A 26,861-nucleotide genomic window follows, 5' to 3' on the forward strand; every position below is an offset into this window, starting at 1 on the left:
TGGGAGGACTCACAAACACAGAGGAGAGTTGGGGAAGGAAGGAAGTCCTGCTCATGGAGAGCAGTAGTAGCAGCGAGTTAAAGAAAGGTTAACTTTTTGCTCTCCCAGCCTGCATGGTTCTCCTGGAGTCTGGAGGCTCCTCCCCTGCTCAGCACTTTGCAGAGCCAGGCTGGCTGTTGGGTTTGTTGTCTCCCTCAGAGAAGGAAAATAAAACATTTTTTTTCTAAATGAACCCTAATATGTGTGTGTGTGTGTGTGTGTGTGTGTGTGTGTGTGTGTGTTTTATTCCTTTTGCTGAAGCCATGAACTGTGTGTGTACAGATGTGAGAGAAGTCCTACTGCGTGAGTGTGTGTGTCTGTGTATGTGTGAGAGAGAGTTTTAAATTCCCCATGCCAACAAGAGGCCTTCTTGTGAAGAAATTAGTACAAAAGTATTAAAAACTTTAGAAAGAATAAGAGGGAAGAAAAATGCTCTGACAAAATGGATCTGGTTTTGTTTTTGTTCCTGCCTTTTGTTTCAGAAGATACTAAACTGCAGTGCTTCTAGCTCTAATTTGGTCTGTATGTGTGGGGTTTTTTCCTCCCCACCGCCATTAAAAATATTTATATGCTGCTTTTCAGCAATAAAGTTCTCAAAATGGCTTAAATAGCAAAATATGAGAAAACTGTTCTTTCTCATCCTGTTTCCCTCTTATATTCATTACTATTTTATTTTGCTTTGTGCTTGTAACAATAGCTCTTATATAAATAACTTAAGATATTTTCTTTTAATGGACTAAAATACCCAATTTCTTGAAAATAGATTCACAAATGCCTAAAATGAACATTAAGCATTTCCCTCTCCCACCAAAAGTATGGTTTTATACACTTGCTTCAAAATAAGACTTTGCAAATCAGATCACAAGAAGCTCATTTTAAAAACTTCCTTGCTAATGAAATGTGTGGTTGTCTTTAAATCCTAAGAAATTTGGGTAACTTCATATATGACATTCTTCTGTCCTGTAAGAGATCAAACAGGCTTGCTTGCTGCTGTGCTAGGTGTAAAGAAAACACTATTTGAATTTGCTTCTGAGTTTATATGCTTAGGATTGGAGTGCATGTGGCTAAAAGTCAACATATATACATATATTTTATTATGACACACATCCTGTTCTTCCTCCAAAGAGTTCCCTATGTAGGGACACATAGGGATGCCCAAATGGCATGGTGTGTGATGATGTCATCCAGTTCAATTCAAGATGGCAGCCGTGTGAACATCTGAGGAGCAAGCAAGCTGATTTGTGGACATTCTAACCAATTTAAACCAAATTAGGAACAGCTGTAGTGAGTGACACATAGCGATACCTCAACTGCATAATTTATGATGATGTCCATCCACCCTGATCCAAGATGGCAGACGCGTAAACTTTTGAGGTGCAAGTGGGCTAACTTGTGAACTGCTTAACAGATTTGAACCAAATTTGCTACAGATGTAGGGACACATAGGAATGCCCAAATAGCATGGTGTGTGATGATGTCATCCACTCCAATTCAAGATGGTGGACGCGTTAACATCTGAGGCAGAAGTGGGCTAATTTGAGCATTGTCTAATCAATTTAAACCAAATTAGGTACAGTTGCAGTGAGTGAAACACATGGACACCTCAATGGCATAGCTTGTGATGATGTCATACATGCCGATTCAAGATAGTGAACGTGTAAACTTGTGAGGTGCAAGTGAGCTAACTTGTGAACCGCTTAACCGATTTGAACCAAATTTGCTGCAACTGTAGCAACACATATGGATACCTCAATGGCTTAGTTTGTGATGATGTCATCTACCCCAATCCAAGATGGCAGATGTGTGAATGTTAGAGGTTCAAGTGAGCTAACTTGTGGACTGTCTAACTGATCTGAATCAAATTAAGGACAGTCGTAGTGAGAGGCAAACAGGGACACCTCAGTGGTATAGTTTGTGATTATGTCATCCACTCTGATTCAAGATGGCGGAACCATAAACTTTTGAGGTGCAAGTGAGCTAACTTGTGAACCGCTCAACCGATCTGAACCCAATTTGCTACATCTGTAGGGACAAATAGGGACACCTCAATGGCAAAGATTGTGATGATGTCATCCATCCCAATTCAAGATGGTGGACATGTAAACTTTGGAGGCACAAGTGCACTAACTTGTGGACAGTAACCAATTTGAACCAAATTTGCTACAGCTGAATGGACACATAGGGATGCCCCAATAGTGTAGTTTGTGAAGATGTCACACACCCTGATCCAAGATGGCGGATGCATAAAGCTTTGAGGCACAAGTGCACAAACTTGAGGACTGTCTGATTTGAAACAAATTTGGAATAGCTGTGGTGAGTGACACATAGGGATACCTCAATGGTGCAGTTTGTAATGATGACATTCACCCCAATCCAAGATGGCAGACACATGAACATTTGAGGTGCAACTTGTGGACCACGATTTGCACCAAATTTAGTTCAGATGTAGATACAGTGAAAGGAAAGTAGGCTGATTATTTCTTACTAGACAATTTTGTTCAATGTTGTGTTTTGTGAGGAGGGGCTGAGAACTGCTGGTTTCCTCCCTGAAAAGACTTATTTTCCAATATAGTAACTGTATACGGACGATGCTGATACATCTATATGCTTTTGTGTACATGAGTTCATTAAAAGCCAATTTTGGTATTGGCCCCTCAAATCCACAGTAAAGAGTGGAGATGTATTGTTGTATTTTGAACATAATGTGTGAATAACCACAGATCTGTATGTGGCTACAGTGATTGTACATGTGTTAAAGATAACATATTGAGTATATGTTGAGTAGGACTTGTTAGGTTTATTTGTCCACTTGTCTGCGAGTAGACATTTTGAATAGTTCCTTTCTAATTTCTGTCTTGTGTTCTAGGGTTTTTTTGTTATAATGTAACTCATAGTGCAAAAATGCATGTTAAAATGCTACTCAATTTAGTTGTGTCTGCATAGTGATAGCAAGTAGATCCCTATTTTCAGCAGTGAAATGTGGGAGGGTATGGAACATACCACCCCCCGCCCCAAGTCCTGCTTTGCTGCCTCATCATGGTGGTGGTGGGGTGTTCCTTGGAGAGATGAGAGAAGTACACTGGGAGGTATACTCTCAGTAGGGTCACCTAAAGCGCGAAGGTCATCCCGGCTGCCTAGCTAAAGCAAGCAGGCACCTATATTGGACAGCCGTGATACAGGAAGGTGCTGGAGGTGGACAATCCCTTCAGTGACAATGATAAAGGCATCATTTCACACTGCGTGGGAGAAGGCAATGGTAAACCACTCCTCCAAGAAAGCCACATGGATAGACAAAATGGAATGATTGTCAATGTAGTGCCAGATGATGTGCCCCTCAAGTCGGATGGTACTCAACACGCTACTGAAGAAGACCTAAGGATCTCTCAGAGTACCGATGGTGTTTCTGGTGTTAGACTAAAGCCTTTTGGATGTCTAGCAGCTGATGTTGCCGTGCGGGAAAAGAACTGAAGCGGCAAAGATGGAATTACAATGGTAACGTGGAACGTAAGAAGAATGAATATGGGAAAGCTCGACACAGTGAAAGATGATTGACATCTTGGGCATCAGAGAATTAAAATGGACTGGAATGGGACACTTTCAGTCAGAAAATCACACCATTTACTACTCAGGACACAAAAAACAAAGAAGGGTGATGCTTTCATAGTCAAGAAGGATATAGCAATGACAGTACTTGGGTACAATGCCGTCATTGACTGACTAAGATCTATTAGATTTTGTGGACAACCCTTTAACATGGCTGTTCTTCAAGTCTATGCCCCAACGACAGATGCAGAAGAAGAGGAAGTTGATGAGTTTTATGCTCAAGTCCAGCCTGAAATTGACAGAACATGCAAGCAAGATGTGATGCTGGTGGTTGGAGATTGGAATGCCAAAGTTGGAAAAGGTAAGGAGGAAAACACAGTCAGCCTATATGGCCTAGGAAATAGAAAGGAAGCAGGAGAACGACAGTTAGTTTCTGCCAAGCCAATGATTTCTTCATTGCTAACACATTCTTCAAACAACCAAAATGGCAGCTATACACATGGAAATCACCAGATGGAGTACATAGAAATAACACTGATTACACTATAGGTGCAAGGAGATGGAAGAGCTCGGTTATAATAGCAAAGACGTGGCCGGGGGCCGATTGTGGAACAAATCACAAACTGCTCATGTGCATGTTCCAAGTCAAGCTAAAGTGGAAAAACAAAACCAGCTTCCACGATATGATCTTGAGAATGTACCCACCATTTTCAAGGAGAACATCAGGAACCGCTTTGAAGTTCTGAACCTCATTGATAGGGAACCAGAGGAACTGTGGAATGAAATAAAAGAAGTTGTTAAGGATGAATGTGAAAAGAGACTGCCAAAGACCAAGAAACAGAAGAAAGCAAAATGGATTTCAGAACCAATGGAAATTGCCAAGAAGAGAAGAGAAGCCACAACCAAGAAAGATAAAGACCTCAGGATGGAATTTAATAGGGAATTTCAGAAAGCTGTTAGAAGCAACAAGAAGAAATACTACAATGACATCTGTAAAGATTTTGAGGATGGAAATAGACACGGAAAAACAAGGAATGTTTTCCAAAAGATCTCTGAACTCACTGGGAGGTTCCAACCTCAAATTGGTATGTTAAGGGATGCCAAAGGACAGATAATAACTGATACAGAGAAGATCAAACAGAGATGGAAGAAGTATTCTGAAAATATGTACAGCAAGCATGTCAACATCCAAGAGACTCTAGAAGATATTCCCTACTTGCAAGAACCTCTAATATGGGAAGATGAAGTTAGATCAGCACTCTGGTGATTACCAAGTCGGAAGGCTACACAAATATGGCAGGCAACAGAAGAAGAATCAGTCAAGGCTCTAACCAAACTATGCCAGCAAATTTGGAAAATGACACAGTGACCAACAGATTGGAAAACGTCAGTTTATAAACCCATACCAAAGAATGGAGACTTAACAGATTGCACAAACCATCACACAATATCCTTAATTTCACATGCTAGCAAAATAATGCTCAGGATCATCCAACGCAGGTTAGAACCCTACGTGGAAAGGGAAATGCAGGATGTTCAAGCTGGTTTCAGAAAAGGCAGAGGAACAAGAGACATCATTGCTGATGCATGCTGGATAACTGACAAAGCCAAAGCAGTACCAAAAAGAAGTCAATATGTGCTTTATTGACTACAGAAAAGTCTTCGATTGCATCAACCATGTCAAATTGCAGAATATCCTTAGGAAAATGAGGATCCTAGAACACCTCATTGTTCTCATGAGAAACCTATACACAAGATAGGAAGCCACAGTCCAGATGCAACATGGTGAAACAGACTGGCTCCAGATCGGCAAAGGAGTAAGACAAGGCTGTATACTTTCTCATTTATTCAATTTATATGCTGAACATATACTGAGAGAAGCTGGATTAGAAGAAGATGAGTGTGGCTTTAAAGCTGAAGGAAGAAACATCAATAACCTGTGCTACGCTGATGGAGTGCTCACTCTGACAGTTGATGTTCACTCTGACAGTTGAAAATGCAGATGATCTGCAAGCTCTAGTAATGAAAGTCAAGGAGCACAGTGAAAAAATGGGACTATGACTAAATATAAAGAAGTCTAAACTAATGACAAAGGGTACAGCAACCAGCCTCAGAATTGACAATGAAGACACTGAAGTGGAGGATGGCTCTTGCCTTTTAGGATTAACCGTCAACAGTCAAGGATCCACCAGTCAATAAATACGCCGCAAACTAGCACTTGATAGGTTTGCAATGAAGGCCTTGGAAAGGATATTTTGTACTTAAAGGAAACAAAGTAGAAAATATAAAAATCGATAAGTTTCTGAAGACACAAAATATTCCACAACTTTCCAAGGATCATATAGAAATTATGAACCAATATCAATAATGGAAATAACGGAAGTAATAAGCCTAAGCAAAGCCAATAAAGTGCCAGGGCCTGATAGATTACCAGCTTCGTACTACAAGTTGTTTAAAGATCAATTATTACAGCCTTTGCAATGGATGATGAATGATATTTTACAAAAAGGAAATGTGCTGGAGTCTAGGAAGTATGCTAACATTGCAGTAATCCCAAAACCGGATCAAGATTCATTGCAAGTTAAGAATTACAGGCCAATCTCACTGTTAAATAATGATTATAAACTTTTTGCTGCCATTTTGGCAAGGAGAATGAAGGTTGTACTAAGAGCTTTCATTCATGAAGATCAAGCAGGCTTTTTGCCAAAACGGCAATTAATAGACAATGTGAGAACAGTCCCGAATGTCTTGGAGTATTACAGAAAACACAATGATAAACAGATAGCTATGATCTTTCTGGATGCAGAGAAAGCATTTGACAATGTCTCCTGGCAGTTTATGTGGAGGCTAGTGGATGTAATGGGAGTTGGTGATAATTTTATTAGGGCCATTAAGACAATATATTCGGAACAATATGCTAAAATTATTATAAATGGGGAACTATCAGATAATTGTAAAATACAAAAAGGAACTAGACAAGGTTGTCCACTTTCCCCATTACTTTTTATATTAGTTCTGGAAGTGCTTTCTAGAAATATTAGAGAAGATGAACAAATACAAGGCCCGAAAGAAGGGAAACAGGAGTATAAACTTAGAGCCTTTGCGGATGATGTGGTATTTTTTCTAGAAAATCCATTAGAGAAGATCAGAAGGCTCTTGGAAAAAATACAACAATTTGGCCAATTGGCTGGGTTTTATATAAATAAGAGTAAAACATAGGTGTTGATAAAAAATATGGACCAGAAATCTAATGATAGACTTTATGAAATAAGCGAATTGAAAGTGGAGAAGAAAATTAAATACTTGGGTGTCTCGTTGACAAACAAAAACTCTTTGTTGTTTTCAAATAATTATATCAAATTATGGAATGCAGTAAAAATTGATTTGCAAAGGTGGACTAGAATGAACTTATCTTTAATGGGAAGAATTTCGGTTGTGACAATGAATGTTCTACCTAAAATGTCATTTCTTTTCCAGACTATTCCTATAATTAATACGTTAACCTGTTTCAAGCAATGGCAAAAGGACATAACCAATTTTGTTTGGCAAGGGGAAAGGCCAAGAATTAAACTTAAAAATTTAACTGATGCCAAAGAAAGAGGTGGTCTTACCCTGCTGGATTTAAGGTTGTATTTTGATGCTGCTTGTTTGACATGGTTAAAAGAATGGATAACATTAAGAAATCCCAGAATACTTGATCTGGAAGGATTTGATAGAAGGTTTGGATGGCATTCATATCTGTGATACGATATAAGTAAAGTGCATAAAGACTTTCTCAATCACTACGTAAGAAGGAGTCTAATGGGAGTGTGGGTAAAATATAAAAAATGGCTGGAATCTAAAACTCCATTATGGGTATTCCCGATTCAAGCTTTGGCACGTAAAGAGATAAATATGCAATCTGAATGGGGTACCTATAGGGACTTGTTATGTTTTCAAGAGAAGGGCTGTAAATTAAAAAACCTAATCGAAGTACAAAATCTGGTTAGTAACTGGTTTCAGTATCATCAGCTTAAACGAAATTTACAAGAAGGATCTTAAAGTTGGATTTGAGGATCAAATGTCGAGATTCGAGAAGGAATTGTGTGAAAATGATGAAAAATTAGTCTCTAAGATGTATAAGTTGTTGCTTTTGGAGGAGACAAGAGATGAAGTGGTTAAAAACAACTATGATAAAATGGGCTCAAGATGTGGGTCATAATATAGATATGGCAGCTTGGGGAAAATTATGGAAAACTGATGTAAAGTTCACTGCATGTTATACTTTAAAAGAAAATTATTATAAGATGATGTACATGTGGCATTTGACATCGAAAAAATTAGCTTTAATGTATAAAAATGTTCCAAACTAATGTTGGAAATGTGGAAAATGTGAAGGAACCTTTTTCCATATGTGGTGGTCATGCGGGAAGGTAAAGGCCTTTTGGGATATGATATATAATGAGTTGAAGAAAAATTTTTAAATGACATTTCCTAAGAGGCCAGAATCCTTCCTGCTGGGAATAATGCAAGGAGAGTTCTCCAGAAGAAATTAACATTTTTAATGTATGCAACTACAGAGGCTAGAATAGTATATGCGCAGAAATGGAAACATAATAAAATGCCCTCAAAAGAAGATTGTTTGATAAAGATTTTGGAATACGCTGAGATGGCAAAACCTACAGCACTCATAAGGGATGCAAACTTGGAATGTTTCAAAGAAGATTGGGAGTCATTCTTACTTTAAAGAACTATTTTTCCAATATGGACCTTTCAGCAGGGTTTGAAATTTAGTAACAACAGCAGGTTGGGTAGGGTAAAATTGAGTTTGCAATGTGGAGTATATGTGTTTTGAATTATTATAGTAATGGTAGATTTGTATAGCTAATATGAACCATGCAGACTGGTAAGTGGGAAATCAATATTTACTTAATTAAATGTAATTGGACTGTTAAGATATTGTAAAAACCTATAAAAAAATTTAAAATGCCAAAAAAAGGAAAGGATATTTAGATGCCATGACATGTCTACAGCTACAAAGATTAGAATCGTCCGGACAATGGTTTTTCCCATGGCACTCTATGGATGCGAAAGCTGGACTGTGAAGACGCAAGACAGAAAAAGCATTGATGCTTTTGAACTTTGATGCTGAAGAAGATTTTTGAGGATAGCAATAGCAATAGCAATAGCACTTACATTTATATACCGCTCTATAGCTGGAAGCTCTCTAAGCGGTTTACAATGATTTAGCATATTGCCCCCCAACATTCTGGGTACTCATTTTACTGACCTCGGAAGGGTGGAAGGCTGAGTCAACCTTGAGCCCCTGGTCAGGATCGAACTTGCAACCTTCTGGTTACAGGGCGGCAGTTTTACCACTGCGCCACCAGGGGCTCTTTACCATGGACAGCCAGGAAAACAAACAAATTGATCATAGAACAGATCAATCCAGAATTTTCACTTGAGGCACAAATGGCCAGGCTCAAACTATCATACTTCGGACACATTATGTGAAGATCCAGCTCCCTTGAGAAGTCCATAATGCTGGGAAAAGTTGAAGGAAAGAGAAGAGGATGACCAGCAGCAAGGTGGATGGACTCGGTTACGACAACAATGAATGCACCACTGAGAGACCTTAAAGGCCAAGTTGAAGACAGATCATCCTGGAGAGAATCTATGTGGTTGATAGGAGTTGACACCGACTTACTCACAGATAGACTTCTAAACTTCAGAAGAATAAACTATTTCTTATTTTTTTAAAAACCTTGCCGTGTAATGAGCCAATGAGATTGAGGGTCTGTGTGAGGGCAGAAGTGGTGCAGGAATCATTTTTGTAAGATGCAGGAGAGGAGACAGACAAGAGGGAGTACGTGTGTCATAGAAGCCATGTAGCCCAGGAGCTATTGAATGATTCAAGCTCTGTGGAGGCGATGTTGGGACACGTGTGATGCTAGGGAAAGGAGTGCATGGATCCTGTGTTCTGGGAGTTAAGGTCTTGCCTGAACGGAACGGGATAAAAGGCTGAGGAATTCTATGCACCTGGTGGGTACCAGTTTGGATTTGTCGTAGTTGATCTGACGACCTAGGTCATTCAGGAAAGCTACAGAAGTGGCGTGGGAGAGCAGGATGGACTGAGGGGTGTCTGCTATGAAATGTCTGTTGTCCAATAATGGAAAAATCTGGATGCCTTGTTTCTGTAGGAAACTGGTGCCATGCCAGTCTTTACCATGGTAAAGATGCTTGGAGAACATAGGAACATAGGAAACTGCCATATACTGAGTCAGACCATTGGTCTATCTAGCTCAGTATTGTCTTCACAGACTGGCAGCGGCTGCTCCAAGGTTGCAGGCAGGAATCTCTCTCAGCCCTATCTTGGAGAAGCCAGGGAGGTAACTTGAAACCTTCTGCTCTTCCCAGAGCGGCTTCATCCCCTGAGGGGAATATCTTGCAGTGCTCACACATCAAGTCTCCCATTCGTATGCAACTAGGGCAGACCCTGCTTAGCTATGGGGACAAGTCATGCTTGCTACCACAAGACCAGCTCTCCTCTAGGAGAGGACGCTAGGCCGATCAGGAGCAACCTGAATTGGTACATGGTGTTCCCAATCTTAAAGCGTAGATAGTGCCAATGCCGGGGGCAGATGGTGATGTGATATCAGGCATCCTTGAGGTCCAGAGAGATGAACCACATTCCCTTCTGTAACAGAGTGAGGATGGTGGCAATGGTGATCATGCAGAAGTGCTTGTAGGTAATGCAACAGTTGAGTTGTCAGAGGTCCAAGATGCAGTGAGTCCTCCATCGTGCTTGGGGACTGCGAAATATGGAGAGTGGAAGCCCTGTGATGAGAGGTTGTGGACTGGTTCTGTGACCTGTTTGTCAAGTTGCAAGGCCATCTCCGTGAGTAGGACAGGGTGGCCTTGGTAGTGACTGGTGGTTGGATGGGGGTTGTAGGAGAAAATGAACCCCTTAAAGGGTTTTTAACCCTTTAAGGAGTTAATTTTCTCCTACAGGGTATAGACAAAAACTCCAGCATGTATCCAATTCTTATTATTGTGAGGACGCACAAATCTGAAGTAATTGTCTCCCATGCTGTGAGGTAAGGAGACAAACGGGTACTCTGAACTGGAAAGGGACATCACTGCTTCTTAGCGAAGAGGATGAACAGTCTAAGTTTATTGGATCAGGGGCACTGTGTGATTTAGGGAGGGTGTTTCTTGTAAGGCTGGTAGCAAGGTGCATGAAAGGAGCGACTGCTTTGGTAGTATGGAGTAGACGGTCACTGAGGCAGACTACAATTCCATCTGGTTGGCCTATGTTGCCTGGCATGGACAGCTGATAGCTCATGGAGCTGTATTGCATAGATATTGGACCTTCTGAAAGACCTTGTTGGTCTTTTCTCTGGCAGAGTAGAGCTCCTGCCTGACCAGATGGGCTGCCTCCTTTAGGAAAATCTTGGCAAGGTCTTTCTTGTCTGGGGGAAGGTCTAGAAAAGGTGCCAAATGTTCCCACAAAAAGTGGTTGTAACGGGCGTTGTAGGCCTGGTAATTGGCCCACTTGAGGTGTAAAGCAGAAATGGAATAGAGATGCCTGCTGAATATGTCCAGCTTCCTTCTTTCCTTGTCTGGAGATGTAGAAACAGGACCTGAATCTGTTTTTGGAGATAGATGACTATACTACCACTTTGTTTGGTGTGGGATAATGCTGCAAGAAGTTTCACACCTGTTTGTCCACTGTGTGCACTCTGTAAAAGCATTTGGTAGGCTGAGGTAAGTTCAACTGGGAATGAGGCAGTCGATGAGGTTGGTCTCTGGAAGTACAGAACCAATGGGAAGAATTGTATGGATCTGATTATCTGTGACAAGGGTCCATGGCATGGTAGGCCCTGTAAGCTGGATGTTTGTCCCAGTTGGCATAGTAGATGTCAATGTGGAGGAAGCCCTCTTGTGGCTGATGAGAGGAATACGCCCATTCACATGTGCTTAGGATTAGCGTAAAGTGCCTCAAATTCAAAGTGAAAGTTCCTGTCCTCCAATGGCATATCATCAGCATATTGAAATTCCTCCTCCAGGCCAGCATCTGGGTCTGACTGGCTTTTGGGTGTGTACTGTCCCTCAGCCTCAGAATGGTGATTAGGCAGGTTCTCGTTACCAAGCCCCTCCTGAATGGTCCCTCGGGATTGAATTGGTCCAGGTCAGATTCAAGGGCCAGGGTTTGTGGGTCGTGCACGAGACCAACAGAGTTTGGAGGGGCTGGTTGCTGCTGCTGTTCTGTGGCCTGCTTCTGCTTCTTCTTGGACTGAAGTGAGGCAGTTGCAGCTGCAGACAGCAAGCTGCATTTCAGAGGCTTAGACGCTGGATGGGTCGTATCTCATTTCTTTTTTGTCATCGTGGCCAAGGTGATAGAACCTGGCCTGTATAGCAGTACTAGAGGAGGGCACCAGTTCAGGTGGATTGAGAGGCATGGGCAGAGGAGCCCAAACAGAGGAGCCTAGAGTAGGAATATCGGCGATGGAGGCTAAAGTAAGAGGCTGGGAGCCTCAGGGTGATGCAGTCACAGTTGTGATAGCCTGCATTTTAGGGGAAGTGGAGGCTGTCTGAGAGGATTGGAGGGCTTCTTCCCAGAGCCACAAACATAACTGAGAGGTCCGTTTTTCCTGGCCTGTTTGGTAAATTTAGAGCAGTATGCACACAATTTAACCTTGTGAGCCTTGCCAAGGCAAAAAAGGCAATGACCGTGCCTGTCCGTTGAAGGGAGTTTAGCCCTACAATGGATGAAGAATTTAAATGCGACTTTACTAGCCATAAGTAACAGCATGGGATGAAAAAATGCCGACCACTGAGACAGGGTGGAAGGTCTTGAGGAGAAAAGCAAGACACAAACAGAAAGGCTGAGCAAAACAAATTAATAATAGAAAGGTGGAGATAAGCAGAGAGAGATTAAGAAGTGGTGGTGTTGTTAGCTCAGAGCAACTCATTGATGATGTTGATCTGTCAGCAGACAAAGAAAGAGTGAAGGAGGGAGACCACGCATATGTGCATACCAACAGAAAGGGAGGGGCTACCACCTAAACTCTGAAAGAAGTTTGCTTGGATAAACTCCGAGGTATCTATGCAGACGCAAAGCCCAATCATGCAAAGCACAGAGACCACGTTAAATGCAGAAGCAGACCAGGTTTAAAAAGGGTCAGATCCTGCACATATCAACACATTGACCTAATACATGAACAATTCCTTTCTTCCAGTCCAATTAAAGCTATTCACCAGAAAAGTCTGCATTTTAAATATTTTGGTTATTTCACTGTGAACTGGGGATCACTGTATTTCGCAACTACTACCTACCATTTTTGCCTACCACAATTCAGGTTTATAAAAGTTATGAAGTCATATTTAATACATGCATTTAACAAGTTGTTCTAGTAAGAACTAATCTGCCTACTTTCCTTTCACTATACCTACAACTGGACTAAATTTGGTTAAAGTCTCCTCCAAGAATCCAGTTTGTAAATTTAAATCATCTAGCCACTTTTAGTACTTGAGAAACAAATTTGAGCTGGTGAGTATTAGGTGCATAGATAGAACCAATCAATAGTGGAATATCACCCAGAAAGGCTTCTAGAAAAATATATCGACCCTTGGGATCACATAAAAGTTTGAGTAGGTCGTATATTGCAGTTCCTAGGGAATAGACTAGCAACAGCTTGTGTGCCTTGAGAGGTGCCTGAGACAACACATTGGTCTGGAAATGAGTTGTTTAAGATTTTGGTAACTCTCTTTTTCGAGAGTGTGTCTCTTGGAGTCGGGACAATGTCAGGACTTTGATGATGTAAAGTAGAATTAACTCTAGGATGTTTAACCAGTGTTCCCAAACCACTGAAGTTCACACAGAACTTCTTTAAGTTACTCGTTATTATAGTGCAAGTATGACTGTCTCCATAGCCCTACAAAAAACTGCCCTTTAAATCCAAAATGTATATCAAGTATTTTAACTGGTACAAACTTTTTAAGTATAATAAAATGGTACAGAACCAGTTGAGTGCTGGAGCCACACAACCACACAGGATGCTGTGGGGAGCGCCATCACATGTGGAAGCAGCCTGGAGCAGTGGTACCACCGGTAAGGACCCGCTAATTTATATTTAAGTGTGCCTCTCACTGCCGCTTTCACTGGCTGTAAAACCGCCAAATTGGGGTCGACCTGGTTAGTTGAACTGACCGGTTCACGGACCTGCGGTTCAGTCTGAATTCGGCCTAAAATGTGAAACCTGGTCTGTGCACACCCTTATTAACAACTCCCCACCCCCCCCACATGTCAGATGCAGCATGGCCAGTCAAAACAGGTGAAACTTTGGATAAGCAATTTAAGAGAAAAAGCAACAAGAAAGCAGCAATGAACTGAGGGAGAGCCCAGAGTTCACCACCTCCTCCCCAATGGCAGCAATGACAAGCCTTAACAGCCTACAAAAGATAAATCAGCAATGCAAGGATGTTATTAGGTGAGTAGAACACTTATTTGTTCCATCTAGCTTTCTTAACTAGAGAATCTTTAGAGATGCGAACTGGGTTAGGCTCTAAAATCCAAACACTTATTTGTACAGAAACATTTTGTTACTCCTACTAAGACGCATTCATATTCAGAAAATGTGGAATTTATTTCACGATTACAAATACACATGCTCTCATTATAGGCAAAGAGGGCTGTAATAGTTTCATTCAAATTAAAATAAAGATTAACAACAGGCACTTACTAATTAGGAATATACACTTGCTTTAGTTTGCTTTCTGCTTCTGCAGCTTTTAGCCGTTTCTTAATACAAAATACAAAAATAAGGACAAGTCAGAACATCAACCATTCACATCCACTTTAAGTAAATGAGACATTTTCCCCTTCTCAATATGTACCATCAAAAGCTATTTTAGTGAACAAGAAGTCAATTAGACTCCAGTGGCTGCTGGGCATCTCTTTGCGGTACCATCGTGGGTTTATATAGTAGTTTGTTAATACTAATGATCAGTAAAGCTGAAAATATGCTTGCAACTAATTCATACATTCAGAAATACAGATGAACACAGGATTTTAATCCTAACTGGAGCTCCACAAAAGAATACTAACAATGCATGAGTCACTTCATTAAGGCAGTATGTTTAGGATGGTTTCCAGCCTATGTAATATGTTAACATTACTTAGGAAAAAAGAACCGCTATAAATATAGCACTTTATATAGCTATTTATTTACATAGCTATACATATAAATATCTCCTATTACTAAAATATTTAAGCAGTCAGTGATACACAGATTTAAATTCTGCACTGTATAGTGCGAAAATGGAAATCCGTATTTTGTTTTATTTTCCCAACTGTTCACATTGGCATTTCAGTTCAACATAATACAAAAATTGCACTAAAAAATACCCATTCCTAACTGAATTTGGCAAAAATGCAAGTTTAAAGATCCTATGGTATTTAATTTCCTCCCCAGAGCTCCAATTGAGTAAGCATGCTGTCAGGATTTTTAGACTCTCAAAACAAATATGACCTGGGAGGGAAATCCTATTCACATGCTGTGATCAACACAGTATAATCTGTATAAGCTGCAACCACCTACGATTATTCACACATTATGTTCAATACACAGTTGTACACATCCTGTCTGTTCCCTGCATTTGAGGGGGCCTGCATACAAATTCATGTTTACAATGAACGCATGTACTGTGAACCACATTAAAAATATGTACACGTGTACAGACCTGTACAACATAATGTCTGAAAAGGGCTGGAGCCTTGAGTCAGTGCAGACCAGAGTTGTCCAGCCTTTTTGCATGAGAGGTCATATTGCAATTCTTTAAAATAAAAGGGTGGAGGTGGGGTGGGGAGATTTTGTGAGCAAATAAGGCTCACAAATTACATTAATTTTGAAATATTGCATCATACCACTTCAGGGCTACTCTTGAGCCTGTTTTTATAAATGATTTTTGTCCATCCATCCATGCCCTCTCCTCTCTCTCTGATCTACCCACACGTGTGTGTGTGTGTGTGTGTGTGTGTGTGTGTACGTGTACACACACACCCCTCAGTTGGTTCTTTTTTCCACCTCCCCCAGCAACCAAACCACAAGGGAAAGATTAGTGCAGGACAGGAAGAAGCTGCTCAATCACATGCACTCACACAGAGATCTGAGTTAGGGCTCCCCTCTTCTTCCCCAGCAACCAAAAAGCATGGGGAGAAGTGCAGGGCAGGGAGGAGCTGCTCAGTCATGCACACGCAGACCTAAGTTAAAGCTCTCCCCCTACCACCACTTACTCCATGTAGGCAGAGAATGGGAATGGTATCAGCACCAAGTCTTTTGTGGAGCCAGGGTGCTGCTGCTGACCATGGTTAACACATGCTCATCCTACTGCAACCTCCAAGGGCAGAAGAGAAATGTATGATTTCTCTCCTGTCTCCCCAACAAACCACTCACTGCTACTGAGACAATCTACTTACACAGAAGTACTCACAGTGTAGTAGCTGGGTTGTGTGCAGTCACACATCCCACCGTTCATTCCCTAATGATGGCAGATCTGTGGTTAGGCCACTGTGGTCAAGCTCTAGAGCAGGGCTGCTCAACTTTGGCCCTCCAGATGTTTTTGGACTACAGTTCCCATAAACCTTGAAGATCACCAGTTACTGATAAACACCCTGATTTTCTTTCTACTATTTAGTCAGTTTGTGTTGGGAAAGGCTGTTGTACTAAAGTATAGCTCTTTTTAAAGCTTTGATGTTGGGTTCTATCTATTTGTCTACATCAGCATTATACAACATACAAACTGGAGACCAAAGCAAGGCTAGCCAAAGATTGTTATCATCTTGTCCTGCCCTTTCATGCTCACATCCCAGCTTCTGGCCCTGCAATTCAGTGAGGTGGCTGAGCCAAGTCAGGAAAGAATACAAAGAAAACTGAGCACTGGTTTACTTACCATGAAGGCTCCTTCTTGCTGCTGAACCCAACATCTCCTGTGTGGGTTATGCTCTCCCACGTGGCTTGAAGGCAAGACTATGATAATTAGATTGAAGCCTTTAAGATTCCAGATGAGCCTGACCCCACGCAGTTCTTTTAGGCCATGAGATGAAGTGTTCCTCAGAGGGAAAAACAATTATTAATATATTTCAACGTGTAAGGTGAAAAAACCAGAAAGGTATCGATACATCAACTTTAACAAGACCAAACCCAGCAGAGTGTGCCAAGAGTAAAATGAAAAAACAGCTGCAACATGCCCCGGAAAACCAACAAACTAACTATGAACAAGTAGGATAGACTGGATGGTCAAAATAATGACCCTGAAATTGACATACGGAGTAGATGTGGGTGTTGAAGGGTGGGTAGAGATGTCCTTGGATGCAGCAGCAGCAAGAAGAAGCCCTCATGGTAAGTGAACCAAGGTTCCGTTCTCTGCTGCTGCTTCCAAGGACATCTCTTTTGTAGGGACATACCACAGCCCTTGATCCAATGTAGGGAGGGAACAGCCCCGCCTACTCCAGAGGAAGCACCTGTTGGAGAACCCTCCTCCCAAAGGCTGCCGGGGCGGAGGCAAAGGAATCTAATTTATAATGCCCGGTGAATGTAGATGGGGTTCTCCAGGTGGCTGCCCGACAGATATCTTGGATGGGGACATTAGTTGAAAAAGCTGCTGAAGTGGCCACTGCCCTGGTGGAATGAGCAAACACTTTTGTGGGTGCCCTAAAGTTCTGGGACTCATATGCTAGGGCTATAAAGGCCTTCAACCACCTTGCTAAGGTAGAGGGTGACACCACCTGACCCATGGATCGGAGGGGAAATGAGATAAAGAGCTATCCAGTGGTTCTAATTTGCTCTGTACGCTTTATATATGTCTTCAGACACCAGCAGATGTCCAATTTGTGCCACATCTTCTCTGTTGGATGCACCGGATATGGACAGAAGGAAAGCAATACCACATCCTGTGACATATGAAAGGGGGAGATCACCTATTGGGGGGGGAGGGGTCTAGGGTGAGTCTTGCAGAGACTTCGGGGAAAATGCACAAGTTATTATGAACAGATAATGCCTGTAGCTCTGACACTCTACGGACCGAGGTGACAGCTATCAGGAAAGCTAGTTTTAGCAAAAAGAGACGTAAAGGAATGGATTTTACTGGTTCAAAAGGCAGGCCTTGAAGATCTTTAAGAACCGTGTGTAGGTTCCAGGTGGGGAAGCGATGCACCACTGGGGAGATAGTAGAGTTGCACCCTTAAGGAAACACTGCAAGTGGGGTTGCCTTCACATGGAGCTCTTGGATACTCCTGAAATGAGTCCCACTAGGGAGGCTTTCTTTTTAAGGTGTTCGCCAACAATCCCTTGTCCATTCCACATTGCAGGAATTGGAGAAAGTGCTTCATGGTGGCCAGTCCTTTTGGAATGGAGTGTTTCGTGGATCATCTGAGGAAGGCCCATCAGGTATACTGGTAAATCCTGTTTGTTGAGAGACATCTGGAGGCCAACATGGTGTTGAGTAGCATGCTGAATAGTACTCAACACCACAGAGTACTGAATAACCGTATTGCTTTAGGATGTGCTGCTCAGTCTCCAGGCAGCTAATTTTAACCAGCCTGGATCTGGATAACATACTGGGCCCTGCTGGAGAAGATTGGTTGTGATTGGAAGCATCAGGTGTTCTGCTGTGGCCAGGTTGGTGAGCTCCGAAAACCAGGGTTTCCGTGGCCAAAACAGTGCTACTAGGATGACTTGTGCTTGGAGGAGCTTTACTCTTCGAAGGATCTGGGCCAGGGCAGGGGTCTGAGGAAAAGTGTACAAGAGACCCTCCGGCCAAAGTGCTGATAGGACATCCACCACTTCCACCTGTGGGCAGGGGAATCTGGTGAAGAAGCGGTGCACCTTTGTGTTTGCTGGCGTGGTGAAGAGGTCCATTGACATCCGTCCGAAGTGTGCTGTGATGAGGTGGAAGGCTGAGGAGTTCAGTTCCCATTCCCCTGGAAGACGTTCCTTTCGGCTGAGCCAGTCCTTTACAGTGTTTAAATTGCCCTGCACATGGTGAGCTGGTAAGAGATGCCACATGTTTTTTGGCCCACAGAAACAGATGGACTGCTTCTGCTTGTAGAGATCGAAATCTGGTCCCTCCCTGGTGATTCACGTGTGCCCTTGCTGTGGTGTTGTCTATATGGATCAACACGTGTTGGTTAAGAATGATGTTCTGGAATGTCTGGAGGGCCAATCGGATTACTCTGAGTACCAGCCAATTTATGCTGTGGAGTTTTTCGTCTGGAGACCATTTCCCCTGAGCTGATGCCTAAAGACAGTGGGCTCCCCACCCAGGTTTGCTGGCATCTGCGGTGATGATAGTCCTTGGAGAGTCCAGAAACCCCTTGCCCACTGTGAGGTATGGCGGGATTGTCCTCCAATGGAGGGAATGAAGTACTAGGAAAGGTAGAGTGACCCTCCTGTTGGACTTGATTGCAATTTCCAGGTGGAATGGAAGAAGAAACCATTGCAAGGTCCTCAGGACCATGGTATGTACTCGAAGGTTGCCACCATCAGCCCCAAGAGTCCGGACAGGACGAGAAGTGGAAACATTTGCTGTAGAAGGGCTTGCCTTACTTCCTTCTCCAGAGTAAGTCTGCACTCTGATGGGAGGAACAGCTTGTTCTGTTCTACGTCTATCAGGACTCCCAGGTGAGTGGGTTCATGAGGTGGGGACAGCCGGCTTTCCTCTCTGTTCACCAGGAAGCCATGGTCCTTGGGAACCTGTAGAGTGAATTGTAAGTCTTTGTGGGATACCTGAAGATTTTATCAGGAGATAGTCTATGTCATGCCCCCACTCGAGGACACTGGAGTTGTTCAAGGCACAGGCTGCCCATTTTATAGTCAGCAGCCAGTGTCCTCGAGTGGGGGGCAGGCGACTTACTAGAAGGTGGGGAGGCACCTGTGGAGGAGCAGGCCGGTGATGTAAATGGGGAGATAACTGAGACAGGCCAAAGCGAGTGTTTGGTGCAGGAGGGAACAGCAGGCCTGGGTGATCTTTGGAGAGAAGGGTCAGGATCTGAGTTTGAATGGCCACTATCTCATCGAGGATGCAGATGGGAAAAACATCAGGAACAGGTGAGGGAATTACGGAAGAGTAATCGGCTTGAGAGAAGACAGCAGAAGCAGAATTAAATCTATGGCAGCTGGCGGGGGTGGAGTGTTGATTAAGTGCACGTGGCTGCTGACTATAAAATGGGCAGCCTGTGCCTTGAACAACTGCTGGAAACAACATGTCAAATTGGCCTGAGCCTCTGTCAGAGAGACTGTGACCTTGAAATTTGGGCTTCTCACTCCTCACTTCTGTATCCCTGGCGAGACTGTTAAACCTGCCTATTTATCAGTAAAACTGAAAACCTAAGCTACTGGCTATTGTATTATATATTTTTGGCTAGCATCTTCCATCGAGTGAGCTCGTGACAGTCCAGCTTTGCAAATATCCAAACACCTAAGAGACAGACGTGAGCTATTACTGAAGATAAAAGTTCTGTAAAGATTCAAGGAGCTGAGGAGAGTGCAAGTGTTTGAAGAGGTGGCCGCACAGGAGCAGCAACGCTGAGTCATCCTTGCTACTTGGAGTGTTTGGCGTGGGTGTTAAATGTGCCCTGTTGCCAAAACTTTGTCTGGATGGCCTGGACCTGTTCCAGTAAGCACATTGGGACCTAAAACCCCTGTCTTTGTCCCCAAAGGAGGTGCAGAAGAAGAGAAAGGGTTGGAACAGTTGTCTCTCTTGGGCACGCTCTGGCTTCAGAGCTGAAGATGGCATTGTTTTCCTTTTCTGTTTAGACTCAACAAGGATGTCTTTTAAGGCTTCGTCTCCAAACAACTGCAGGGAGATTAGTCTTTGATGTAGTATCAACCTGCCATTAGGTCAACCACAAATTCCATCAGCCTACCACAGATGCTGCCACTTAGAATCTAGGGTAGCATCTGCAATAAACGCTTGTGCCTTGTGTAATTTTAGGAGTTGTTGCCTCAATCTAGCAGGATCAGATGTGGGCTTCTGTATCAGATCATCTAACCAGATGAGGAAGGCCCTGGCTACCACTGATGCAGCTGATGAAGCTCTCATGGCTAGGGCTGTTGAGAGTTGTGTGCAAGCTTCATGCCCCCCAAGATGCTTGTCTGTGGAGTCTTTTAGGGAAGATTTGCCATCCCCAGAGAGGACTGAACCCAAAATCATAGGCATCACATGTGCATCAGCAAAATCTCTCTGCCTTCTTGATGGAAGGCATAGTATTTGTTAATAATTGCAGAGGGTTTCCTATTAGTGGTGGGTAGTTTCCACTCATTCCTGGCTGTCTCCACAAAGGTTTGTGGTAGTGGCAGTGCCATGGTACTTGTTTTGGATTTAGGGAAAACCTGTGCACTTTTTGGTGTAGGTGGTTTGAGCCCCAATGTATGTATAGTTTTATTCATCAGTGGGGCAAAATCCAGAGATTGAAAAAGTCTGTGTGGGGCATCCGAGCCTTATTGATTGATTGATTGATTGATTGATTGATTGTTAGATTTATATACTGCCTTTCGCTAAAAACAACCCCAAGGCGGTTTACAAAAGTTAAAACACATAAAAATTAATTAAAAGTATTTAGCTAAAAATATAAAAACAATCCGATATTAAAATATATAATATACAAAATACAAAAAATGATACATGGATAAATTCCGGCTCCTGACCATCCGACCACCCTCCCTCCTCTTTTATCAGGCTGTTCAGGGTCCAGGTCTCCAGAATGTGTCCCTTCCTGGTCACCTGGTTTCTCCTCAAGTGGAATAACCTCCACACATCTAGGGGCCGGATGGGACCCAAGAGGACTAGTGGGGAGATCCCTTGGAGTCCCACTGGGGTGACCCACTGGTGCCCTGGGGGTGGGCCCTCTGGGGTCTGGTGAATCAGGGCCTGAGAGTTCAGGAAAATGTACACTGGTCTCTTTGCTTAGACTTAGATTTACTCTTTTTTGATTTTTTAAATATTTGTATTTTTTTCTTTGTCTTTTTAGGGACTGAGTCCCTAAAAGACAAAAGATGAAGCACTTGAGGAAGACGAGGGAGCCTTTCTAGCCCGCTTTCACTTTTTTGACTTTAATTGGCCATACTGCTCAAAGGAATTTGCCGGTAATCTTGAAACGAGACCGCCATGCAGGTGGCATGTCTATGGGTCTGCTGCAGTGGCATGGGTTGGGAGCTTGTCAACCCCCCAGGGCCCGCCAAGGTAGAAAGTGGGGCAGAGGAAGACCCAGCAAGGGCTGAACTCACTGTCTGTCTGGCTGCTCCTGCTGCGGCACTTCTGGTCACCACCATCCTTGCACTGGAAGAGGCTTTTTCTGTTGGTGATGGGATGGATCGTGCCACTCCTGGTGCAGCGACAACCCGATCTGCAGCACTTCGATACTTTTCTTTTGCCACACCTGGCGCACTTGTAGTGGACACCATGGCGGCTTGCAATATAGCTGGGCAGGTCGAGGCCGGTTTCTGCTCCATGTGGCTCAATTGAGTGGGCAGAGACTGCTGTGGCCTCCCAGACACTTCGGCCCCGACTGTAGACACGCCAGGGAGTGGAAGTGAGGCTACAGCGTGGTCCACTCCTGCTGGCTCCGTGATCCTCTTTCCACCCCACAACAGGTGGTCACAGCCCAAAGACAAGAAGTTGGGAGCAGCCAGAGCTTCTCGGTGGGCTGGTGCAGCTTTGGGGCCCTCTGGGCAGAATCCAGAATGCGGCCTAATGGGCAGATCCCTAGCCACCTGGATGACCTTAGGGAGGCCTGCTTGGGTTTTGCCTTTTGGGACGCACACGTGAAGCATCCATTTCGGCTGTACAAGAGAGAATAGATAGGAAGCGGGGAAGAGAAAGGAGCTGGAAAATGAAAGCAAGGAAACAAACAGAAGCTTTTTTTTTTTTTAAGGTGGGCCAGAGGAGATAGAAAGTAAGGAGGAAACACAAGGGATTTGAAGATGAGAGACAACTTTTTAAAAAGGTAGAAAACATAGATAGCAAAGGTAGAGAATCAGAGCACTGAGAGAGAACTGGCTTGAGCCAATCGCAGGACTAAAAGAACTGGGGTGGGGCATGCTCATTCAGGCTCTTAAAGACTTCAATCTAAATAACATAGTCCTGTCTTCATGCCACGTGGGAGGGCATAACCCACACAGGAGATGTCCTTGGAGGCAGCAGCAGAGGCATCCTGTATGTTTAATGCCCTGTCCCTGTGCATATCCACCCATCCTCCTGGCTGACATCCTGTTCCTTTCCTGCTCCACTTTATCTCATACATGTATACACAAAGATGGTGGTTTTCATGCATAGCTTTGCCTTACTGAGAGAGATGGCCTTTGCCTTACTGAGATGGCAAGGTGGGGGGAACAATCCACTGCATAGATTGCAGGGAGAGATTTGTTGGGTGGGTGGAAGAGAAATCCTCTTGCATTTCTTTTCTGCCTGTGGGGGGTGAGGTTGCAATAGGAAGAGCATGTGTCAACACTAGATAACTACTTCAAGAATATCAGTTACAGGGTAAGCAATCTGTTTTTCTTCTTCTTCATGGTCTCTGTGAATTCTCACATATTAGCTAGTGAGCTGACTTTCCTTAAGATGAGGCTGACAGAGAAGAATAGAAGCAAAGCTTCAGGAGAAAAAGGCTATAGTACAACCTTGTAAAAAATAGCCTCAACTTGAAACACAGAGAGGCTGTTCACACATGCAGCCTACTAAGTTAGTGAGCTGTTAGTGAGAAGTGCTGGGAACATGGCCAATCCTGGCACTGCCCCACTGGGTAGCCCAGGGTTTTTACCTGGGCAGAAGGGTTCAAGTGCCCCCCACTGCCCAAGTCCCCAGTCCTGTGTCTGCTCGGGCTCCAGGCAGCCTGAGCAGACAGAGCTGGCATCTAAAGCGTCCGGCTGAGGGGAAATCCTTCAAAACACTACGCTCCTTGCACAGTGCATTGAGGGGTATCTAGAGGCCAGGTTGTGTTTTCCCCGCCTTCAGAATGCTCACGCTACCAGGAGTGGCACGGACTATGTGGGCGTGCAAGGTGCACGGCCCACGAAGAAAAGATCTGGGGAGGGGGAAGTAGGAGTGCTCCTGCCTTCTCCCCCCAGCCCTCCCTACCCAGCTAAAAAGGTCATGTGAACAACCTTATTATGTTTCAAAAAGGCAGGTGGTGCAGATCATGTAGCTGCCCTACAAATGTCAGGAACAGAGACTATAAAGTGGAGCAGAGTTTGTTGAACCGGTCTATAAAAGCTTAAATTACAGCTACAATCTGCAGAAAAGTACTTAAGCAATGCATTCTTGCTTAAATTACAGCTACAATCTGGACAGAAAAGTACTTAAGCAATGCATTCTGGACGATCTTAGGAGCAGCATAAAATATTATAAATGCTTCTCTGAGGGAGGGCAGGATGCCTCTTTGTCTTAAGGAGGCTATTATTATACCACTTTTGAAGAAACCTGCATTGGATTCCTCAGAGTTGGCCAATTACAGACCTGTTTCTAATCTTCCATGGTTGGGTAAGGTGATTTGAGTGGGTGGTGGTCTCTCAGCTCCAGGCAGTTTTGGATAATGCAGATTATCTAGACCCATTTCAAACTGGCTTCCATGTGGGCTATGGGGCAATGTGTCTCTACCGATCCTTTTGGATCTCTCAGTGGCTTTCAATACCATTAACCATGGTATCCTTCTGGACTGCCCAGAGGATTTGAGTGGCACTGTTTTACAGTGATTCCGTTCCTACCTCTCTGGTAGATTCCAGATGGTGTCTCTTGGGCACTGTTGTTCTACAAAGCAAGAACTAAAGTGTTCTTGCTCCACAAGTTCCACAAAGCTCCATAATGTCTCCAATGCTCTTTAATATCTACATGAAACCGCTGGAAGAGATCATCAGGAGGTGTGATGAAGGGTGTTATCAATATGCTGACGACACCCAGGTCTACTTCTCCATATCAACCTCATCAGGAAATGGCATATCTTCTCTAAATGCCTGCCTAGAGGCGGCAATAGGCTGGATGAGTGATAAAAATTGAAGTGGAATCCAAATAAGACGGAGGTACTGACTGTGGGAGGTTGGGACCCTAGAGATGGTTTAGATTTGCCTGTTCTAGATGGGTTACACTCCCCCTGAAAGATCAGGTATACCATGGGAGTATTCCTGGACCCAAAGCTCTCCCTGGTTTCTCAGGTTGAGGCAGTGGCCAGGAGTGCTTTTTAACAGCTTCAGCTGATATGTCAACTATGTCCATTTCTGGAGGTAAATGACCTTAAAACACTGGTACATTTGCTGGTAACCTCCAGGCTTGACTACTGCATTGCACTCTATGTGGGGCTGCCTGTGTATGTAGTCTGGAAACAACAACTGGTACAGAATGCAGCAGCCAGATTGATCTCAGGGACAACATAACACCAATTTTAAAAGAACTGCACAGGCTGCTATATTTCTGGGCGAAACACAAAGTATTAGTTATTACCTATAAAGCCCTTAATGGCTTGGGCCCAGGATTTTTAAGAGAGCGCCATTATTGTCATGAACCCTGCCACCTGTTACGATCTTCTAGAGAGGTCTGGTTACACTTCCCGCAGGCTCATCTGGTGGTACCTCGGGACCAGGCTTTCTTGCCACCAGAAGAGCCCGGGGCTTTGGAATATGCTCCCAGCTGAAATAAGAGAATCTCCTTATTTATTTATTTATTTATTTATTTATTTATTTATTTATTTATTTATTTATTTCAGGAAGACCCTCAAGACTCACCTGTTTTCACAGGTTTATTAATAGAATTATTTTAATAATTTGTTTTAGTAACTTTTTGGTGATTGTTTTTATTGTGTTTCATGGATTGTAATCAGTGACTTTTTATATTGTTTTATACTTTGTACACCGCCTAGAGATGTACTTATCAGGCGGTATAAAAATATGATCGATAAATAAATAAATAAAGCAAATAAAAAAATAAAATCCAGGTAAATTCTTCTAATGATTCAAGAATTTATTACGATCTTAGATCAAATACAGACATCAATACAGAATAAAAAGCAGATAGGTATATGCTGAAGCATAATATTGTGTTTTCAAAAAATCCATTCAGCATTTTCTTATATTTAGCAGGGGAAGAGCAACTGGCCCTATCCACCCCCAGCACAGTATCCCTCCAGCGGCTGTTGCTGGTGTCTATCTTATGTTTCTTTTTAGTTTGCGAGCCCTTGGGAACAGGGCTCCCACCTTATTTATTTATTATTTTTCTGAAATAATTATTTCTTTAGAAACTTTTGTTGAAAAGCGGTATATAAATATTTGTTGTTATTAGCCCCTTATTAGCCCCATAATAACGGGGAAATCAATAAAGGGTGCAGATCAGCAATTTCCCCCACTGAACGTTCTGAAGCCAAAGTTGGGAGGGGCAAGTCTTGGCAAATTCTAAAGAGAATCACTTCTTGGTTCTGAATGCAGCTGCTTTGTAAGTAAAATCTAGGAGCACTCTGGCACTTCTACAGTTGAACAAACATTTCCTTCTCCCTACTTTTCTTTTCCTGGATTTCCACATCTAGGCAGAAATTCACCAGGGGCATCACTAGTAAGTGAATGTGGAAACTATACCTTTTGAATTTCTGTATTGAAACATTTCTCCCTAAACCCAATGTCCAGCTGAAAAATCTGGCAAAGTATGGGTACCTGGAACCTCATTTCTAAAGCCAGGTAATATACAAGATTGTACAAAGTCTTCACAGTTTATAAGGCATGGAAGATAAAACTGGCATCTCAACTTGCAATTCCCATGCTTTTTAGAGAACAAGAGGAAACTGAAAGCATCTTAACTTAAACTGAAGTTTTTTGGATTACTGAGTATTAATGAATGCCACAGATGTTGCATCTTCCTCCAGGTAATAGAGCTTACTATTCTCCCATTCATGTGATTCACAAAGACCACTATGAAGAACAGCAGATTGCTTACCTGTAACCATGGTTCTCTTCTAGTGGTCTTCTTTGAATTCACACAAATTAAACACCTGTGCAGAGAGCTAACATGGGAACCTTCCAAAGCTTCAACAACTCTGTTTTGGTGGGAACCCCCGCTCCCACACTGTTCTTCAGTTGTTGCAGGAAGCATCATCTTCTCAGTTTGAGCATCTGCTGCAGCCACAGGAGAAAGATATGCTGCAGTATGGAGGATGGGAGAGCATATGAATTCACAGACCACTAAAAGAACCATAGTTACAGGTAAGCAACCTGCTGTTCTCCATTGTGGTCTCTGTTTCACACCAATGGAGGAATAATAGGCTC

The 26,861-nt window shown here is 43.0% G+C and overlaps 1 protein-coding gene across 18 annotated transcripts in view; it reads right to left on the reverse strand.

Annotated features, from left to right (window-relative positions):
- MTA1 (metastasis associated 1) overlaps window positions 1-26,861 on the reverse strand; it is a 254,529-nt gene that overhangs the window by 128,553 nt on the left and 99,115 nt on the right. For all 18 annotated transcript variants that reach the window (XR_008306726.1, XR_008306725.1, XM_053248452.1 and 15 more), the window contains one exon: window positions 14,307-14,365. Coding sequence is in view for 16 of the 18 variants with exons in the window: in XM_053248452.1 (XP_053104427.1) it covers window positions 14,307-14,365 (59 nt within the window). In the remaining 2 variants the exon portion in view is untranslated. The remainder of the gene's footprint in view (window positions 1-14,306; window positions 14,366-26,861) is intronic.

The sequence above is a fragment of the Hemicordylus capensis genome, chromosome 4 (genome assembly GCF_027244095.1).
Source record: "Hemicordylus capensis ecotype Gifberg chromosome 4, rHemCap1.1.pri, whole genome shotgun sequence".
In the NCBI taxonomy this organism is placed as follows: Eukaryota; Metazoa; Chordata; class Lepidosauria; order Squamata; family Cordylidae; genus Hemicordylus; species Hemicordylus capensis.